At 39.4% G+C, this 21,509-nt stretch overlaps 1 protein-coding gene across 19 annotated transcripts in view; it reads right to left on the minus strand.

Moving 5' to 3' along the window:
• The window catches only part of Mcf2 (MCF.2 cell line derived transforming sequence), a 100,730-nt gene that overhangs the window by 66,680 nt on the left and 12,541 nt on the right, over window positions 1–21,509 (minus strand). For 9 of the 19 annotated variants that reach the window (XM_075957432.1, XM_075957439.1, XM_075957431.1 and 6 more), the window contains exon 1: window positions 5,253–5,670. In XM_075957432.1, the coding sequence (XP_075813547.1) occupies window positions 5,253–5,303 (51 nt within the window). In that variant the 5' untranslated portion in view covers window positions 5,304–5,670. Of the gene's footprint in view, window positions 1–5,252; window positions 5,671–9,682; window positions 9,774–12,157; window positions 12,273–16,297; window positions 16,367–21,509 lie in introns of those variants that run through there. The other 10 variants (XM_075957424.1, XM_075957423.1, XM_075957422.1 and 7 more) reach the window with 7 other exon arrangements.

Consider the following 21,509-nt stretch of genomic DNA (forward strand, 5'->3'; position numbering starts at 1 on the left):
AATCCTCAGGGACTAGTGGATACTAGAAATGCATTTGGAACCAGCATGTAGAATAATAGCAGAGAGAATGGCTTCTCAAATGATGGGAGGGTTAACTGAAAAATGGCCCCTTGGGAGAATTAAGAGTTGGATAGCCATCCAATTTAAGTCTATTTATTTTATATTGTATTTAAGTATGTGTTTGAGTGAGTATGTGTGCACGCACGCGTGTGTGTGTGTGTGCGTGTGTGTGTGTGTGTGTGTGTGTGTGTGTTAATACACGTGTAGGAGCCCAAAGAGACTGAAAGAGGTTATCAGATCCTCTGGAATTGGAGTTTCCAGCAGGCTGTGAACCATCTGACATGCTTGCTATGAACTGAACTCAGACCCAAAAAAAAAAAAAAAAAAACAGCAAGTGCCCTTAAGTACCGAGCCATTTCTCCAGCCCCTAATTTATGACTATTTACAATCATTGTTTAATGCATTAATTTAATATTGTATTCTTCATTTACCTACCCATGACTATCAAATTCAGTTCAGTGTAATATTCATTATCACTTAAATATTTGTGGACTTTCACAAGTATCTCAGATGGAAAGTTAAAGCTCCCCAGTTGTGCTTGGTATGGTGGCTCATGTCTATAATGCGAGCACTCAGGAGTCCATCCTGGGCTAACATTCTAGGTCAGCTTGAGCTGCTTACTAGGACGCTGTGTCAAAAACAACTAGTTGTGATTATCATTGCTCCACGACTCTAGGTTTTGCTATGGTTTCTGTTGATTAGTTGGTTAGTAGGTTGGTTGATTAGTTGTTGCTTTTTGGGGTCTTTGGGGGGGGGTTGTTTTGTTTTGTTGTTTTGGGTTTTTTTTTTATTTGAGACAAGGTCACTTCTAGCTAACCTAGCTAGATCAAGATGGCCTCAAATTCAGAGATCTGGCTGTCTCTGCCTTCTTAGTGCTGGAATTCAAGGTGTGCACCACCATGCCTGGCAAAATCCCTATTTTTAAAGAGGGGGGAACAGACTATAATTTTGTGAAAACATTGTAGAGTATAAACAAAACACATCTGTGGGCTACAATCACTAAATGAAAACATTCATATATCTGAACATGGGTCAATATGAATAATATATATTCACTCTCCTTTCTTTGCTTCACATGAGAATCTATATGGAATAGAGACATCTGTAGAAAATTTAAATTGACAAACCATGCAGATTAAGAGTATGTTGTCCAAAAAAGATTAATTTGTCCATGTTTATGTGGATATGTGTGTGTATGTATGAAGGTAGCCAAAGTATTTTATTCTCTATACAAAAAAGTTTATATCTAAGAATTTCCAGGTAATACATGTTAAATGAGCAATTTAATAAAAAATCAAACAGCATATCATAACAGATATGCAGAGCACAGCAATCACAGAACATGACCACTGAGCTGTGATGTTTGAGTTTAGTAATACAGCATTTCTAAATGCTTTAAGAATATCTAATCTCTATGGTTATATAAACATGAAAAGGCACAATTTCTATTTTCTCCAAAATTAAGCTCTACATTCTAAATCCATGAATCATTTTCAAGAACTTGTCAGAACAGCAAAGAGAAGTCGTCATAACATAGGTCAGTCTTTTTGTTTCTTCTTTTAAAAAAATAAAAACCAAAGAAAGACTGCTTGAGAAGACTCAGCACTACTTTTGAGTTTCTTGCAGACATTTCTCTCTATCCTTTGAGATTCCAACAAGCAGCTACCTAAGGGCACATACCTGTAACTAGAACAAGCTGCCCACTGTTACGGAACTTGGACTCATGTGCCCAACCACTCACTGCTCACAGCCCCAAACCTGCCTTCTGCAGCAGCTCTTCCTGGTTAATGTTAAAGAGAACAGACCCAAAATGTATTCTCTATTATCTTCCCCTCCTAAAGAACAGATGGTCTTGTCCTTGACTCATATACCAGCCCCAGGACTGCCTAGGTACATGGTCTTCACCAAGACATAAACCTGATATGCCACTTAACTATTAAAGCCCTGAAAGTAAAGTTATTTAATATTCTTTTTGTGATACTTTCAGGGAGGCAATTCACTCATCCTATGGGATGGCTAGCTATTTCTTCTTCTTAAAAAAAAAAGTCATGTGGGCATTTTGCCTGCATGTATGTCTATGTACCGTGTGCATGCCTCTTGTCTCCAAAGGCTAGAAGAAGAAATAAGATTCCTCAGGACTAGCCGGGCGATGGTGGCGCACACCTTTAATCCCAGCACTCGGGAGGCAGAGGCAGGCAGATCTCTGTGAGTTCGAGACCAGCCTGGTCTACAGAGCTAGTTCCAGGACAGGCTCCAAAGCCACAGAGAAACCCTGTCTCGAAAAACCAAAACAAAAAAAAAAGATTCCTCAGGACTGAAATTACAAATGGTTGTGAGGCGCTATGTAGGTGCTGGAAACCAAAGCCAGGCGTACTAAGGAAGAGCAGCAGGCGCTCGTCACCACTGAGCCATAGCTCTAGCTCTCTAGGTATTTCGTTAGAAATGTTCAAACTGTGCTGTTTCTATTCCTACAGCATTTCTCTCTTAACCTTTCAGCCAAAGAAAGACAATATTATTAAGGACCTTTGACGGAAAGGGATTACCTACATGACCGACTTGTTACACACACTGCTCGATTCAGCTTTCCTACTATGGTATCACAGTAGGTATTATCCCTTCTTACAGCGTGAGAAATGAAGCACAGTGGGGAAACAGCGGTACTAGGCCTTTCTGGGTCATAAATAGCTTTTTATCTACACTTAACCTTTCATATACATGCAGATTTACTCTTTGCAATTTAGAAATGAATTCATTTGACTCTACAAAATGGGACCAGTTAACAATTTTTGAAGTTATGGAAAACAATTGAGCATCCTGTAGCCCATGAAATGAGAACTGTGGATGCCAGGAAGAGTTGACCTGCATGACCTGTCACTGAGGAGAGAGAAAGGGAAGCTGAAAGGACCAAATGAGAGTGAGCTATGGGCTTTTTTCTATAGCAGGGAGGCTCATTAGCAGGATCAAAGGGAATAGATTCATCCTGTTCTGACTTTATAGCTAGCAGAAGTTGGGTGGGGGAACAGGAGGCACAGAGAGAAGGCTTGGAGCAAAGGTAAGAGAAAGCTAATATCATGACAGTATATGATGGCATGGGAAAACCCCATGACACGGAGCTATAGGGAGGAGTTTCCTATGGCAAGAGCTGCTTTAATTATCTCCCCTATCCTAACCCTGTCCGCACTCTCAATTGTACAGAACGTATGAGTGCCCTCGAGTGTTGCCCGGCAACTTGCCAAGAGCCCTGGGGAAGAGGATAGTCCTAAGCAATACCAATTCCTTGTGGTTTTTCCCTTTTATCACATGTATCTCTTCTAATCCCCTCCTTACTGCTCAGTGAATCTTTCAATTTCCACCAGGTAATCAGTTTAATCCTCTCTTGAGACTTTGCATTCTACCAGGCCTTCTTGTTAGGCCTACCACAGCCTCCAGAATCAGTCCAAATCCAAAAGTCCTTCCCAATTAAGCCATTTTGTCACTAACTAAGGGCCCAAATCCTTCACTCAAGTCAAACAAAACAAATTTTCCTACCACTCGAGCTCTAGGCTTCAGAATCAATCCAATCAATTGCATTTTTAGATACCTGCTCCTAGCAGGCCACTTAAAGTAATTCATTTGAGGGAAATAAAAATCATGGGGAAAATTCAGAGAAAGGTAAGAAAAACACATGTAGTGACTTAAGGTGCAAACAAATGACATCTGCCATGGCAGGCCTTCCCCACGTCTAGCCTGAAGTTCTTTTGAAACAAATATTTACAGATATACTTTTCCTCTCTCCTGGACTGAGAGTGTCTTTAGTCAAGAGCTATTATATATTTACCATTGAGACTGGAGTCACAGGGAGCACAGTGAAGATACATCTATTCAGTTACTACCTGGGTGCTGTATCTGTGTGTGTATTAAAGTGTGTGTACATAAAAGTTTAGTGTTGAGAAAATATGTATGCACAGAAAGGAATTAGGAACGTTCCAAAAGGTGAAGTCAAGGCACCTTTGCTACTAAAACCGTGAATGTCAGTTCCATACAATATTGCAAACACACATACACACACTTTACATGTATTATAAATTGGTTGTTAAAGTTTGACACAAGTATGTATTCTCATAATGTAAAATCATGTGTAGGACTGAATACATAACTTTATCAAAATAAACGTAATTGTTAAAGAACATTCTAAGCTAAAATGCTTATTAGAAAAATCGTTCAACTATTAGCATTTGCTGTCACTCAGCAACAATGCAATTCTTTTCTTTCCTTGTCCTCGATTGGATTTTAATTTATTTTTTATAGGTAATATTTAGCTTTTCACTTTTGTGTATGTTACCTCAATACTTGAACAGGCAAGTTTCTATCTTAAGTCAACAATAAGAATAACAATCTGTTGGGTTTTTTTTTAAGGTGACACTTAATGACCTGTGGATGAATGGCTTGATAATAAATTAGCCTGGGTTATTTCAACATTCCTCTAAAACAAATCTGAAGATTATGGAAGAAATTTTCTGAGTAATTTAGAATATGGATATATGAATGAATGAATGAGTAGATAGGAAAGTTTATGGAAAGTAAGCAAAGGAGGAACTTGAAAATTGTAGCGTATGCTGGAAAACAAGCCACTTTCCTGTCCCTTCTAACAGTTGGTAATGGGTAGAATTTTGCCCCTTGAAAGTGCACATTTATAAAAGACCTGAAACTACAAAAATTTCCTATCATTACAGATGCTTAAATGCTTCCACTTTTAAAGTCACAGCTAAGCGGCTGCCTTTTTAAGTCGTGGTGAAATTGCCTCCAGACCCATCCAGGATATCACACTCTATTTACCAGTGTCCAAAAAAAAACAAAACAAAACACCATAAACCCTTTTTTTAGGTATTCTTTTAACTGGTTATTTAAAGCTATGCAGGCAAACCATTCTAAATTGCTAATACACTCTTAAACAAATAACATGACCAGCAATGCTCTCTGATAAACTTGATGACATTGAGATTTTGAAGCGATATTCTACCTCTTTTCCTTAAATTACCCTAGGCCGGTCTCACAGTAATCACATCAATGCAGTTCACGAAAATACAAGAGTCCATTCTCCCCATCTGTCCTTAAAAGCCCCACTCAGCAGTTTGTGCTGTAGCACCATGCTGCAGCATCCCTGCACTTGAACTTGGGAATAGGCTTTCCAGGACTGCAGGCAGAGCCCTTACCGCATTCCTTCTGAACCTCATCTTGCCTCTCGGGGGATTTGCTTCTGCCATCTCGCCTATACACAATTACACTCTTCTTTTCCGATTGTCAATGCAACATTGATGAAATACGAGCTGCTTCTTGGGTGGTATTTAAAAGCAGCAGCCAAAAATCTCTATCAAACAAAGCTACGGCTGCTTCCATTACCACCGCGGCAGAGCTGCAAAAAAAATCCACTAGCCCTGATTAGTCAGCTGACAGGTCCTTCCCTGCTGCTCATTGTGATTCAGAGTTGACACAGTCCCCCAACTACTTAGCCTGATTGAGCCTTGTGGATTAGCTTGTGCTGGACTATTCAAGAAGATCAGGCAGGTCCTAATAGTGGAGGGAGAGAGAAAAAAAAGAGCTCTCCTCCTCAGGAACAGTCCGGATGGGACTGGCTTGCCTCTGCGTAGTTAGATTTTTTAAGGTGGAATGCTAAGATTCGTTGTGAAGGTAGTACTCACTGATACCTTGTCCTCTTGTCCTGCACTGCTCTGAGACTTAAACTTCAATTCTATATTGTATTACTACATTCTATTCTGGGCTTAAGGGTTGAGAAGTGTTACAGTTTATGAAGCTGTATCCTGATAATCTTGAAAGAAGAGAATATGCACGCAAACTTTTTAAGATGGAGAAGATTCTCCCTCAAATTAACCTTCCCACAAATAGCTAAAGAGAGCATTTTGAATGTTTTTACCACAAAGAAATGATAAATGTTTGATGTGATAGACATGTCACTACACTATATGTGTGTGTGTGTGTGTGTGTGTGTGTGTGTGTGTGTGTGTGTGTGTGTGAAAGCATCACGTTTTACCCCATTAATATATACAAGTTTTCCTTTTGTTTTTTTAAGACAAGGTTTCTGTGTGTAGCCCTGTCTGTCCTGGAACTCATTCTATAAACTAGACTGGCCACGAACTCAGAGATCTGCCTGCCTCTGTCTCCCAAATTCTGGGTGTAAAGGCTTGAACCACCAGGTCTGGCCACAATTATTCTAATATTTATTTTATCCTAGGCATATATGTGTGAGCCTGAGTATATGTCTATGTGCCACATGCAGGCAAGAGCCCACAGAGGTTAGGAGAGAGGTCAAATCCCCTGGAACTGGAGTTTCAGATGGTTGTGAACCACCATGTAGATGCTGAGAAGTGAACCTGGGTCCTCTCTGCAAGAGCAGCAAGTGCTCGTAATTGTTGAGCCATCTCTCCAGTCCCATTTGTACAATTATCATAGGTCAACTAGCAATAATTTCAAATTCTTCTCTCATTAATTATGAAGCCTAACCCGCCTTCTTTCATTTATTTTGGAAGCTATATGTTTTTCTATTTTATTTTATACATCTACTATTTTATTTTTAGTAATAAAAGGAGTAAAAAAAAATCAATGAACTAAGCGATCTGGCTTAGTATTGAACATTGTCTCATCTAAAATACACCATTCCCAAACAGAAAATCTTACATGTTTCTCCTATATACTTAGCACACTATCATGGGTAGACAATATGTTAACACATAGACAATTATGATTAGTGATATGAGAAAAATGAGATTATATTTCAGGCATTGTAAGCTGTAAGTTAAGGTCTTCACACTGAACTTTACAGTTATCTCACTGAGGGGGCTGGAGAGATGGCTCAGCAGTTAAGAGCATTGCCTGCTCTTCCAAAGGTCCTGAGTTCAATTCCCAGCAACTACATGGTGGCTCACAACCATCTGTAATGGGGTCTGGCGCCCTCCTCTGGCCTGCAGGCATACATGTACACAGATACTTATCTCACTGAAAGTAATAAACCACGTGGGGATATAAGGCAGTGGTAATACACATGAGGCCCTAGGTTCTCTCCCCAGGACCAGAAGAAAAATGGCAAATGTTAGCATAATAGACCACAAAAAACACTAACTTCTCTCCTGAGGACCCATGTATATGATTACCAGCACCCATGTCTGGTGATCCACAACTACTTATAACTCCAGTTCCAAGGGATCCAACATCTTCTTTTGGACTACTTGGGCACCAACACTCACATATTCACATACATACATAATTAAAATGAAATATATCTTTAGAAAGAAAGAAGATAAAATATTAAAAATAAACATCTACCAAACTGCATCTCCAGAGCAATTTTGTTTTGTGTGTGGTGATTTGAATGAGAATGTCCCCCCATAGACTCATAGGCTTTTTATTTGGACACTTGATCCTCCATTGGTGGCATTGTATAGGGATATTTAATAGGTATGGCCTTCTTGGAGGAAGAATGTCACTGGAGATGGACTTTGAAAGTTTAAAGACTCGTCATTTCCAACTGCTCTCTCCTTTTCCTTTTCTTTTTGTTTTTGAGTGGGGGAGGTTGAGACAGGGTTTCTCTGTATAACATCCCTAGCTGTCCTGGAACTAGCTCTGTAGACCAGGCTGGCCTCGAACTCACAGAGATCTGTCAGCCTCTGCCTCTTGCCTCCCAAGTGCTGGTTATTAAAGGCGTGCACCACCACCGCCCAGCAAGAGTTTAAAGACTCATTTCCAACTGCTCTCTCCTCTCCATGCTTGCAGCTCAGGATGCGAGTTCTCAGCATCTGCTTCCTGCCACCATGCCTGCCACTTGCTGCAGGATTCCGTGTCATGATGGCTCTTATCCTTCTGAAACCATAAACCCAAATAAACTTTGTTCTACAAGTTGCTCTGGTTGAAGTGTCTTATTACAGCAACAACAACAAAAATAACTAATACAGTGAGTATAAGTGTATGTGTGTGTGTGTGTGGTGTGTGTATGTGTGTTCGTATACCCATGTGCATGCACAGAAACCAAAAGCTGTTCAGTCTCCTGTTCTGTCACTCTTGCCTTTCTCCATTGAGACAGACTCTGTCCCAGGGCCTGGAACTAGACTACCCGCCAGCAAGTCTCACTGATTGTCCTGTTTCCACAGCTTTTTACATGGGTCTCTTAATCAAGAAAAAGGATTATCAATCATACTTAGAACTATGAATGCTTTAGAGCAGAAAAAATGCACTCATGAAGGCCTTTCTGTAGTTATTGTTTGAGACGTGGTCTCATATAGCCCAGACTGGTTTTAAATTCACTATGTAACTGAATATGTCCTTGAACTGTCTATCCTCCTGCCTCTGCCTCCTGAGTAGTATGTACCACCATACCCGATTCGTGTAGTGCTACGGATGGAACCCAGTGCTTTGTAGGCAAACACTCTACCGACAGAGCTACAGTCAGTATTGTTATTTTATTTTAGTACTTTGTTTGACTTTTAGGCTCTCTTCACTGTGTGATGGTTAGTGCTAAGTGTTAACTTGACAAAAATCTAAAATCACCTGGGAGATGGGCCTCTGGAAGATGTCTGTGGGGGATTATCTTAATTGTGTTCACTGAGGCAGGAAGACCTGCCCACTATGGGTGGCACCATTCGCAAGGCACAGAAAGTGAGCTGTGCACTAGCATGTACACACTCATTTCTCTGTTCTTCTGCCTAAGAATATATTGTGATCAGCTGCTTCATGTTCCTGCCGCTATTACTTCTCTGCTCTGGTAGACTACCGACCAGAGTCATGAGCCCTTCTGCTTTCAGAAAGTTTTATATTAGCAAAAGTAAAAGAAATTAGGATGTACTATTTATGATTAAATACCTGTTATAAACAAATAAAAGAAAACCCCTACTAAATGGCCCCCAAATAAGGAATAACTCATGATGGATATGAAATGGATGATCTTATTCACTTTGCTACTATATCTGGCTCTAAGTGTTAGTATGCTTTTATGTTTGTCAACAAACAATATAGCAAAACAGTAATGACTCAGAACTTCAACAACCTCAATATTTGTCATGCCTTTGTAAGTAAATAGACTTCTTCTGGTGGAAGTAGCCTCTGAGTCAGTCAGGAGACAGAGAACTTCAGGCCACAGGAGCTGACAAGAGATAACAAATATACTACTAATAATATACTAATATACTAGATTTTTGCCAGAAATAAACAATAAATATTTGAGAAGAAAAAAGATGGGAGGGCTTATCTCTGAGTGCTTAGAATACCAACTGAACTACTGCTTGAAATTTTTTCTTCACAATTTTCTATGTGTCATAGGTATACAACATAGATACCTCCATTTTCCAAAAAATCCCATAAAATATATGCCTTCCTCTGGAAGTCATAGAGAACCACAAGTCTTTGCTCACTTATAATTTGAACCATCAATTCCTCATTCTTCCCACGAGGACTTCTAGTGGGGTCTCAAGTTCTTCACTGAGACCTGTCTGAGTTCTTTACTTCAGACCACAAACCTTACTACTTTCCCTTCTCACTATATCAATATCAACATTTATTGTCTCCATCAATATCAAAATAATCCATATTTTCAAAAGGCAAAGTATAAGTAAAGAAGAAATTTCTGTAGAGTACTTACTGAGATTTTCTGGAGGGAAATTTTGAGGGAAGACCATGTATCCAATCTGCGATCCAGAATAATAGTAAATCGGGAGTCAGATCCATTTTGTCTACAAGATAAGAAATAATAATTTTTGTCAGTAAGAACTCTTATTTGTTATATGTGTCTTTATTTATGACTATTTTACAGTTAATGTTTACTTGAAGAAAAGTTTAGCTTTGGAAGTGCTATCTTAGCCAAGAAGTAGTGTTATATGTCTTTAATCCCAGCACTCAGGGAGGCTGAGTCAGGTGAATCTCTGTGAATTTGAAGTCAGCTTGGTCTACAGAGTGAATTCCAGGAGAGCTAGATCTCAAATTAAACCCCAAAAAGCACTCTTTAAAAGTTATTTTAAATCTATATTCCCCTATATTTAAACTTTCTTTTTCAGTACTAACTTCAGTCTTTTAAATAGGAAAATGAGGTGGCTGGAGAGGTGGCTCAGAGGTTAAGAGTACTTGCTCCTCTTACAGAGGTCCTGAGTTTGATTTCCAGTACCTACATAGGGACTCACAATAACCTGTAACTCCGAGTCCAAGGAATCCATGTCCTTTCCTGGCTTCCACAGGCACACACACAGACATGGCGTTCATTCACACAAAAACACATGCATACATATGAAAATGAAATAGGAAAAGGTTATATCACAAAGAAGGATTAGGAAAATTAATTTAGAATCTTGAAATATTGGTGGGAAGAAAACTGAACACCCTCTGCCTTTCATTACATCAAGCTTAACTTCACACAGTAATCTATCAATGATCTTTTTGTTCACTTGAAAATATATATGGTTAAATATATTGTTTTCCACTACAGCCTGCTGTTTGAGTTTGAGGGAAGGCAGTTTAATGGATAATATAACTTTGATTTGCCCTAACAATACTTTTAATTCTCAATGGGTACAATAAAAATTTTACTCTTTTAGAGCTCAATTTTTGTTCATAAGACTCTTCCAGTAAATTATGTTTCTATTCTTTAGAGAAATGAATATATTTCATTTATTCTAAATGAAAACTGCCTCCTTTAAAATTTTATCTTGGCTGGGTATGGTGACACAGGCCTTTAATGCCAGCACTCTGGAAAAAGAAGTAGGCGGATCTCTGTCAATGTGAGGCCAGTCTGGTCTACAAAAGGAAGTACATAGGGAAGTCTAGACAGGCCAGCCAGCCAGCCAGCCGGGTCTACAAAGTATGGTCCTGTCAGATAGATAGATCATAAAAGATAGATAGATAGATAGATAGATAGATAGATAGATAGATAGATAGATAGACAGATAGATTATATTCAACATAAATATAATCTCAAAGGGAGTGTGTGTGTGTGGAGAGAGAGAGAGAGAGAGAGAGAGAGAGAGAGAGAGAGAGAGAGAGAGAGAATTAGGTATCTTCCTCTTTCCCTCTCTACCTATTCTTTTGAGGTGAGGTCCTTTCCCTAAATGTGGGGCTCACATTTTCTTGACTAAGCTGGAGACCCAAAAGCCCCAGTGATTCTCCTGTTCTACCTGCTCATATCTGCTGTGTGAGAAACCTGGATTGTTATGTGGAGGCTGGGATCTGATAAATGGCCCTAACGATTATGCAACAAGTGCTCTTACTGTTGAGAAATCTCTCCATACCCCCTAAGGAAGCTTTTACTTTTTTCATTTTAACATACACTAGTGCCAAGTGATTTTATAATCATATTATCCTGCCTAGTAGTTCCCCCAACACCACTTCTGTATGTAATCCTTGGACAAAGAGAAAAATGGCTTTCTTCACTCTTGGCTAGTAAAGTATTCTTTTATAGATGATTGCCATACTTTGTGAGGGCCAGAACTTCTAGAGTATTAATCTACTTACATAGTTCCTCGGCATATTTATATATTTTCTCCTCAGGATGTATTTTGCATCTTCAGCCTATATTTTACAGTATATTTTTAAATATACTTAGAATTTAGGCAGGTGGTGGTGGCACAGGTTTTCAATCCCAGCACTCTGGAGGCAGAGGCGGGCAGATACCTGTGAGTTTGAGGCAAAACTGGTCTACAGAGTGAGATCCAGGACAGCCAGGACTACACAGAAAAGCCCTGTCTTGGCTGGGCATTGGTGGTGCACACTTTTAATCCTAGCACTCAGGATGCAGAGACAGGCGAATCTCTGTGAGTTCAAGGCCAGCCTGGTCTACAGAGCTAGTTACAGGACAGGCTCCAAAGCTACAGAGGAACCATATCTTGAAAAACCAAAAAAGGAAGAAACCCTGTCTCAAAAAATAAAACAAATGGACAAACAAAACAGAATTGAAGAATTTAAGTAGCTGTCAGCCTCCTCTTTTGTTATATTTATATACATTAGGTGATGTTTATTTACTATTCACAATAACAATAAGAACTATACTAACAAGCAACCTTCCTCTTATACCATTCAAGTATGTATTTGATATGAAACAAGAGTTTTTGAATGTAATGAAATACCATACCTTGCGATAGATGTCAAGTAGTTGAGCACTTTTGAGATTACATCCTCTGGAATGCATCTGAAGTTACAGTTTTCTGGAAATGTAATGATCCAAGCATTGTCCCTTCCCCGGCCACCTAACATAAAGCAAATTAAACAAATTATCAATTTATATGACAAAACAAAAATAAGGATTTTCAGATTTAAAGAGGATGATTAGGCTGGGTGAAGGTGGTGCACACCTTTAGTCTCAGCACTTAGAGGTAGTGGCCAGTGGATCTCTATGAGTTTGAGTCTAGCCTGGTCTACAGAGCAAGTTCCAGGACAGTCAGGGCTACAAGAAGAAACCTATTGGAGGAGGGTCATCTTTCTATCTGTTGTTTCATTGGTTAAATAAAGAAACTGCCTGGCCCATTAGTTTCAGCCTCTTACTGGCTAGCTCTTACATATCGATCTAACCCATTTCTAATATCCCTGTAACACCACGAGGTCTCTCACCAAGGAAGATCTTAACCTGCGTCTGTGTCTGGTAGGAGAATCATGGCGACTCCTTGACTCAGTTTCTTTCTCCCAGCATTCTGTTCTGTTTACTCCGCCTACCTAATTTTATGTCCTATTAAAGGGCCAAGGCAGTCTCTTTATTTAACCAATGAAATTAACACAAAACAGAAGAGTCTTCCCCCATCAGAAACCTATCTTGAAAAAAATCAAATAACAATCATGTTCATAATAAATAAAAAGGATGATTAGGAGACTGAAGTAATCAAGAGTTTTATGAGAATCACAATTTCCATATAAACCAAAACAACAATAATAAAAAGCTAGCAAAGTGGTTCCTAAAATAAAAGCAAAACAAGAAATAAAAACAAAGAGGACAAAATGAATAAACAAGTAAGAAGAAAATTTCATGTGGTATGCATAATAAATATGGCTGAAGAAACAGATGATCTGCTAAGTTGAACAACCAAAATTATGAAACCACAGTGTACACTAGGTTTGTGATCCGAAATTCCAAATGAGAAATTGACAATGGAAAACTTCATAAAACCGAGCAAAATGAGTCATGGTAAGCAGGAAGGAAAATGATTTAAGTGTTATAGTTAAAGTTCAAAAATCAGGAGTGGAATTGATAGCCTGGTTGGCCAAGTGCTGTCCATCCAAGCTTGAGGTGTGGTGGTAGATCATCCAGAATCAAAATAAATATGGTAACACGTGCTTCTTACTATAGCTGGTAAAGTGGAAAGAGGCAGAAATCTATCCTGTTATACCATCTAATATTAGGCAAACTAGATTCCAGAACCAGGAATATCACTAGACATAAAACGTTCAGGAGAGCTGGGCATAGTGGCACACGCCTTTAATCACAGCACTCTGGAGGCAGAGCCAAGTGAACCACTGTGAATTCGAGGCCAGCCTGGTCTACAAAGTGAATTCCAGGACAGCCAGAGCTATACAGTGAGACCCTGCCTTGAAAAAGACAAAGAAAGAAAGAAGAAAAAGGAAGGAAGGAAGGAAGGAAGGAAGGAAGGAAGGAAGGAAGGAAGGAAGGAAGGAAGGAAGGAAGAAAGGAAGAAAGGAAGAAAGGAAGATTGGCTTGGCTTGACTACAGGGGCTTATGGGCTGGAGAAATGGCTCAGCAGTTAAAAGCGTCTCTCTCTCTCTCTCTCTCTCTCTCTCTCTCTCTCTCTCTCTCTCTCTCTCTCCCTCCCTCCCTCCTTCCCTCTCTCCCTCTCTCCCTCTCCCTCTGTGCCAGTTACTCTTTTTCCACTTGACACAAAAAAGAGATACCTGGAAAGAGGGACTCTTAGTTAAGAAACTGCCTCCATGAGATTGGCCTGTGGGCACATCTGTGGGACATTTTTTGATTAATGATTGATTGATGTGGGAGATTCCAGCCCTAATGTGGGCAGTGCCACCCTAGCCAGGTGATTCAGGTTGTTAAAGAAAGCAATATGAGCAAGTCTTGGAGAGCAAGCTAATAAGCAGTTTCCCCTATGGTTACTGGCTCTTCTCCTGCTTGAATAACTGCCGTGACTTCTCTTAAGGATGAACCTGAGATTAAGTCTTGTAAACCAAATAAATCTCATGTATCAGTCAGGGTTCTCTATAGGAAAAGAACTGAACCAAGAATAGTCATCATATCTTCCCAGTTGCTTTTAGTCATGGTGTTTATCACAGCAATAGAAAGCAAACTAGGAGCCAGGCAGTGGTGGTACACACCTTTAATCCCAGCACTTGGGAGGCAGAGGCAGGCAGATCTCTGTGAGTTCGAGACCAGCCTGGTCTACAAGAGCTAGTTCCAGGATAGGCTCCAAAGCCACAGAGAAACCTTGTCTCGAATAAACCCCAAAAAAAGAAAAGCAAACTAGGACATCCCCTTATCTTCCCTTCCCTCACCTCTCTTCCCTTCTCTCTTTCTCAACAAGCTTGAGGGGGTGGGGCACTTGTATGATTTAAGCAAACATCACTTATCAATGGAAATGATACATGGATCCTCTAAGGATCAATTATCACTAACTTATTAATCTACTAAATTTTAATCTATTAAACTTATTACCATTGTGCAACTTCATGTACTATACGAGAGTACATCTGTAATTAAAAAAAGATTTTTAGATTCTAAATTGGAGGGTATTAATCATGTTTGTCCATTGGAAGCATTTCCTTCAAAAGAAAGTGTAAGCAGAAGCATTTCTTTAAACAATCACAAAAATGCTGAGCATGCAGGAAAAGTGAGATGGGTGTGGATGGGGGCAGCAAGCACCAAGGATGGTTCCATGTAGAACATAATTTAGGCAACACAGAGGACTGGAAGTGTGGCTCAATGGTAGAACACTTGAGTAAAGCAAAAGTACCTGAGGCGTGAGAATTCTGCCACTGTCTGGGAAACATTGACAACCATAATAGCAAACCTAACACACAGCTAAATTTACTATGATAGAGTAGCAGTTTCCTATATTCAGCCAGAAACTACTAAACTGCTAAATCCAATGTGTGTGTGTGTGTGTGTGTGTGTGTGTCTGTGTCTGTGTGTCTGTGTGTGTCTGTGTGTCTGTGTGTGTCCCTCCCAGGGTACTCCAGGACTGCACACAGTAACCAAGTTACTTTGTCTTTCCCTGTTTTATGTTTTGAAACCTAAATTGCATTACTCTTATATTTGTAAAGACTGAATCCAGTCTCATTCTCTGCATCACCCAATGCCTTATGTTTTAGGTTTGGGCACCATTACTAAGAAAAAGAATTAGGGTCTAGAAAGATTATGGTTCAGTAGTTAGGAGCACTGGCAGCTCTTCCAGAGGACCCTGGGCTGCTACTCAGAACCCATGTGGCAGCTCAAAACTATCTGTAGGTCCAGTTCCAGGAGATCTGATGCCTTCTTCTGCAGGCACCTCATGTATGTGGTACACAGACATCCATATAGAAAAAACACCCAAACACACAAAAATAGTAAGTAGAAAATGATAAAGGGATAAGTGTGCTGGCATGAACTTTTAATCCCAGAAACTGAGAAGCAGAGGCAGATTATTCTCTATGAGCTTAAGGCCAGCCTCATTTACAGAGCGAGTTCCAGGCCAGCCAACACTACATAATGAGACTCCGCCTCTAGGTAGGTAGGTAGCTAGCTAGCTAGATCTAGATCACACCCTTCTAAGACACATGCATTCTCCCATTATGGGTATCTAAAGACTTAGTTTAAAAGTTAAAAGTACAAGACTGGTAAGATTGATCTATTTTTTAAATATGTATTTATTTATTATGTATACAATATTCTGTCTGTGTGTATGCCTGCAGGCCAGAAGAGGGCACCAGACCCCATTACAGATGGTTGTGAGCCACCATGTGGTTGCTGAGAATTGAACTCAGGACCTTTGGAAGAGCAGGCAATGCTCTTAACCTCTGAGCCATCTCTCCAGCCCCCAAGTAAGATTGATCTTAATGACATATTTAAAACTGTTGAAAAGTCCTTAATTAATCTGAGTTTCCACTTGTTTAGTAACTAGATGCCCAACATATGATTATTAAAACACTTTCAATTGCGTATGTACATTTGTATATGTGTATATATAGATATGGATAACAAGTTATTTATATAAGTCTCAAATGAACTCTGTTGACCAGTTCATACATTTATCTGCCCTTAAATAAATGATAGCTTGCTTACCAGACAGGAAGGCAATGTCTTGCATTAAGAAATGATTGATGTCCTTTAACTGGAGGAGGAGCCCAGTTTCTATGACAAACAAGAGATCAAACAACACCACTGTTAAAATGTAGCTAGAAGCATACAGAAATTCTCATTGTGCCCAAAAGAACACTGAGGCCCTTAGAGATGTGTGTGTACAGACGGATGAGCAGTTGTCTCCTCTTTCCTCGCTCAGCTACAGGGAAAGAGAGTCATGCTCTTTATGCCATCACAGAGTATATAGAACCAACGGCCCACTTTTCAGGATCTAAGCCTGGAACAAAAACTACTCTCACTCATGAGCAAACTAAGAACAAGGTAAAAACAGCCCGGCTTCTTTAAAGAGGAGCCATGCACACGCTGCAGCAGACTGCCTTCCATATGGTGAGGTTTCATTCCATAGAACTTTGTAATTACAACACATACTTGGGGTTCTTATATAAATCATTTGGAAGGTGGCTTGAGAGATGACTCAGTGGTTAAGAGCACTGGCTGCTCTTCCAGAGGCCCTGAGTTCAATTCCCAGCAACCACATGGTGGCTCACAACCATCTGTAATGAGATCTGGCACCCTCCTCTGGCTTGCAGGCATACATGGAGGCAGAATGTTGTATACATAATAAAAAAAATCGTCAAAAAAATAAAAATCATTTGGATCCTTAAAATATCCCAAGGTAGGTATTATTAACCCTAATTTAGGAAGATTAATAGTACAGTGTTCCTGAATGAGAAAGACCTGGATTCAAATCCCATTGACTGCACGTAGTAGCTATATAAAACTTAAGACAGGCAGGTCATTGAGGCGCAGTTTCCTCCACTGTAACCTGGGCATCATAATACCTACCTAACAAGGGGTAGTGAACTGTAACTTGAAACAGCTCACATAACAGTAGGCTCCTAATTAACAGTGGCATTTTTTCACTCCATTTTTCCCTGCATTATTTCATATAGTCATTTTAGTTGCCCTAGATCTTAAATGCTAGCTCACAATGTCCAAATCTACCAAACACTACAGGGATCAAAACTAAAAGTCCATTATCTGCCTACAGTCCATGAACAAGGATAACTTTTTAAAAGAAAATAGGTCATTGAACTAGGGTATTTTGGACTGCTGATTTAATGCCTGTGGTTTCACATCTCTTACTGAAGCCATATTTTCCACTCGCTTTCTGATATAAAGGACCTTCAAAGTGCTCACACTTGGTGGTGTCAGGCTGATGATACAGCCTTCCTAGTGCTCCTGAAATCATTGCATATAGATGTACTTTATCAAGAACAAGACTCCTCAAAAGAATTGACAAAGCTGCAGAACATCCTATCTTACAGAATGACCTACCCAATTGGAAACATAATTAATTGGTATATTTATTTTCATAAAATACAACTCATTAAAAACATATGATTGAGGGTCCACAAAATGGCCACACAGCTAGCCTGACAACCTGAGTTTGGTCCCTGGGACCCAAACGGTAGCAGGAGAGAAGCTGCTCCTGTAAGTTGAAAGTTGTCTTCTGACCTCTACACATGCATTGTGCGAAGTAAATACATAAATATGTGCTAACCTTTCTTTAAAAATGTGATTTTTCAGAACATAAAAATTAATTCTTAAAATTGTCTTGTAATTAATATATTATGTATATACATATAGATTTATATAGCTTTAGATTCCTGGTATATCCCAAGCCAAAGCATACACATTAGCATATGAAATAATTCTTTCAACACTGTGGTGGCCCCAATAAAATAATGTTTATAACAGTCACACATTGACATCTTTAGACATGGAGATATGGTAGAAGAACTATATCTTCTGGAATAGCCTAGATATTCCTCTGTCCTCACATGCTTCTGAAGTAGTAATGGTGTGAATAAAAGAACACTAGAAGTGTGGTGACACATGCCAATAATCCCTGCACTGGGAGGTATAGGCAGGTGACTAGTCTCTGAGTTCAAAGCCAGCCTGGTCTACACAGTGAGTTCTAGGCCAGCCAATGCTACATAAGGAGATTGACCTTCTCTCACAACAAACAGCATTAGAACATAGAAGCATCCCTACAAAAGAAACCCAGATTTCTCTTCTGATTTGAATAGCAAGAATATTTATTAAAATAAATTGATGAATTTCATCTCAGATGGCAAACTGGAAATAATACATATGCTGCCTGATCATTCCTGTACCATTCAGAATCTTGAAGAACTATAAAATTTATTACTCCACAGTTTAGATATACACATTAAAAATTGGCCTTGGCCATAAAACAAAAGGCTACAGGCTGATAATAGGAAGACCATGGTTTCATTTTATCTCTGCCACTGAGATGCTCTGTAGCCTTGAGCAAGTGACTCATGTATCCTTCCCTTCATGTCCTCCATTTTAGGGCCATATAGCAGATACTTTCCAATGTACCCCATATTCTAGGAGAGCCAACACTGTCGAAAATCACATACACAATGAAAATACACTCTTATTTTTGAGACCTAAAATGCCATCCTATAAAATAGGGTTTTCATACTAATGAAAAAGGATAGGTTGAGGGTAAAAAGAGATGCTACCACTTTAAAAAAAAATAGTCTAGATTAGCAATCGACTAAAGGGAGTGGAACTAACAATGCAAAGGTAAGAGAAGACAGATGGCTGACCCTGAGCATCCACAGTGGACAAGGTAAGACTGTTGCTAAAAACAAGGAAGTGGAGAACACTAGATTCTTTAGATTCTAAAATATAAAAGAGAAAGTCATGATGCTGAGGTGCACCCTGTTTGGACCTGAGGCTCTTACATTTCTTTGCAGATTTCCTTCCATGATACAAAAGTGAAAAAGATATATAATGCCTCTCTCGCAGAACCCTTAAACTCTTTCATTTCAAAGCATAGGAAATATTGGAGACATGGTTCAGTTGATAGCATGCTTGCCTAGTACACATGAAGCCCTGAGACCCATGCCCAGCAACACATACACCAGGCGTCTTGACACCCATTTGTAATCCCGTTCAGCACTCACTCAGGAGGAGGAAGGAGTATAGGAAAATGCAAGTCATTTTTGACTCCATCAAGTTTGAGGCCACTCTCGGCTTGTTTCAAAGTAACAAAAAAACAAACAATTTTTTAAAAAAATCTTGATAACAGTGCTGGACGAAATTCACATTACAACATCTTCCATGCTGAGCAAAAACACCTTTGACATGAAGCTGGTCAAGTGCTTCATTACAAATAAAAACCATGCAGTCTTCTTACATGAACCATATGGCAAAACCTAAAAGGGCTGCTTGTGCTCTGACAGATGACTCAAATTTGTTCCCACCTCCCAACTGCCTGCAACTCCAGCTCCAAGGGATCCAAAGCCTCTGGATCCATGTGGGTACTGCACTCGTCCGCACATACTCACACAGCGATACATATAAGTACACATACAAATAATTAAAAATAATACATCTCTCTAAAAAAAACCTTGTTTGTGTGTAAACAATCAGGCACAAACTGAAAATCAAAGTTGAGGAAATCTCTTGCAGTTCAGTAACATAAGAAGTGTCAAGCTCTTAGGCTTTTTTTAAATGTACATAAGTATTTTTTGCCTGCGTGTTTGTACATGTACCCTGTGCATGTAGTGCCTGAAGATGCCGAAGAGGACATCAGATCCCCTATAGCTAGAGTTCTAGATGGTTATGAACCACCATATGCATACTAGGAACTGAACCCAGTCCTCTGCAATAGCAGCATTACCCACTGAGCCATACCTCCAACCCCTGCTATCTTGATCATAAAGTTGTACACAACCACTAATTTTTTATCTCAAATGAGGAAATGAGGTTAGAATTCAAAGATTCAAAGATTTTTTTTCTTTTTTTTCCTTTTTTTTCTTAATATTTATTTATTATGCGTACAATATTCTGTCTGTGTGTATGTCTGCAGGCCAGAAGAGGGCACCAGACCTCATTACAGATGGTTGTGAGCCACCATGTGGTTGCCGGGAATTGAACTCAGGACCTCTGGAAGAGCAGGCAATGTTCTTAACCACTGAGCCATCTCTCCAAAAGTCAAAGATTTTTTTTAAGTGCTATGAAGTACAGAAATGAATCTATTTGGAATGACATACAAGAGGAGGGGACATCTATCTAGTCAGATGCTCTTGTTTTCATTGTGTAACTTGCAGAAATTCAGAGCACCTACCAGCTTTTTACACAGTAGGTGTTGAAAGCCCATAAAGATGTCTTTTCTATTCACTCTAATCTAGGACGGTGTCTTCTGTAGCCCAGGCTGACCTTGAATGTCTTATCTTCCTGCTTCTACCTCCCAAATGTTAGAAGGACAGGTTTGTGCCACCATATTGGGCTTTCTTTGTTCTTTTCACTGTTATTGTTTAGGACAAGGTTTCTCTGTGTATCCCTGGCTGTCCTGGAACACACTCTGTAGACTATGTTAGCATTGACCTGAGAGATCTGCCTGCCTCTGCCTCCTGAGAGCTGGCTATGCCACCACACCTGACTACTATGGGCCAAATGCCATCCAAAAGCATTTTGGATAAATGTTCTAGGAAAAAGTAAAGAATCGAATAAATTTATGAAACTTTGCCTTTTTGCCTGTAGATTGCTTTGACAAACTTTGAAGATTAAACGCATTGCCGTATTTCATAACAAACACACATAACTCCTAGGTTACAAGCCATATGTGCAATGTTCTCCATAGTTATCTGATCAAGAATTCCTTTGGTTGTTTGGTTGAATGGTTGGGTTTTCTTCTCCAAAGAAAAAATATTGTGCAGAGGTACTTAGTTCAAAATGTCAAAGCAATCTACAGGTAAAAAGGCAAGGTAGAAGACCATTCCCATAGTCTCCTTATTTGCAGTTTTCAAAGACCAAGCAGCTCTATGGTGAGTTGCTACAGAGGAGACTCAGTGCTCTTGTGGGTCTTATTTCAATGATAGGAGTACAGATTACCATTCCAGAAATTTCAGTTCTACTGAGCTAAGAAGTTCCATAAAGAAAATCATCATTGAAATAAGTAATTGGTATGTACAAGCTTTCTCATTTTATAGGACATATTTTTATTTTAGATCACAAAATGTAATAGCAATAATTTCCAGCCCTGGGGCTTTTATTTTATGCTGATACTCTTTTGTATCCATTTGTGCTCTGTCTAGGATTCCTGTTCATATATGATAGACGAAAACTGGTTCTGAACCCTCTGCACACACAT

Source organism: Microtus pennsylvanicus, chromosome X (assembly GCF_037038515.1).
Source record: "Microtus pennsylvanicus isolate mMicPen1 chromosome X, mMicPen1.hap1, whole genome shotgun sequence".
Taxonomy (NCBI): Eukaryota; Metazoa; Chordata; class Mammalia; order Rodentia; family Cricetidae; genus Microtus; species Microtus pennsylvanicus.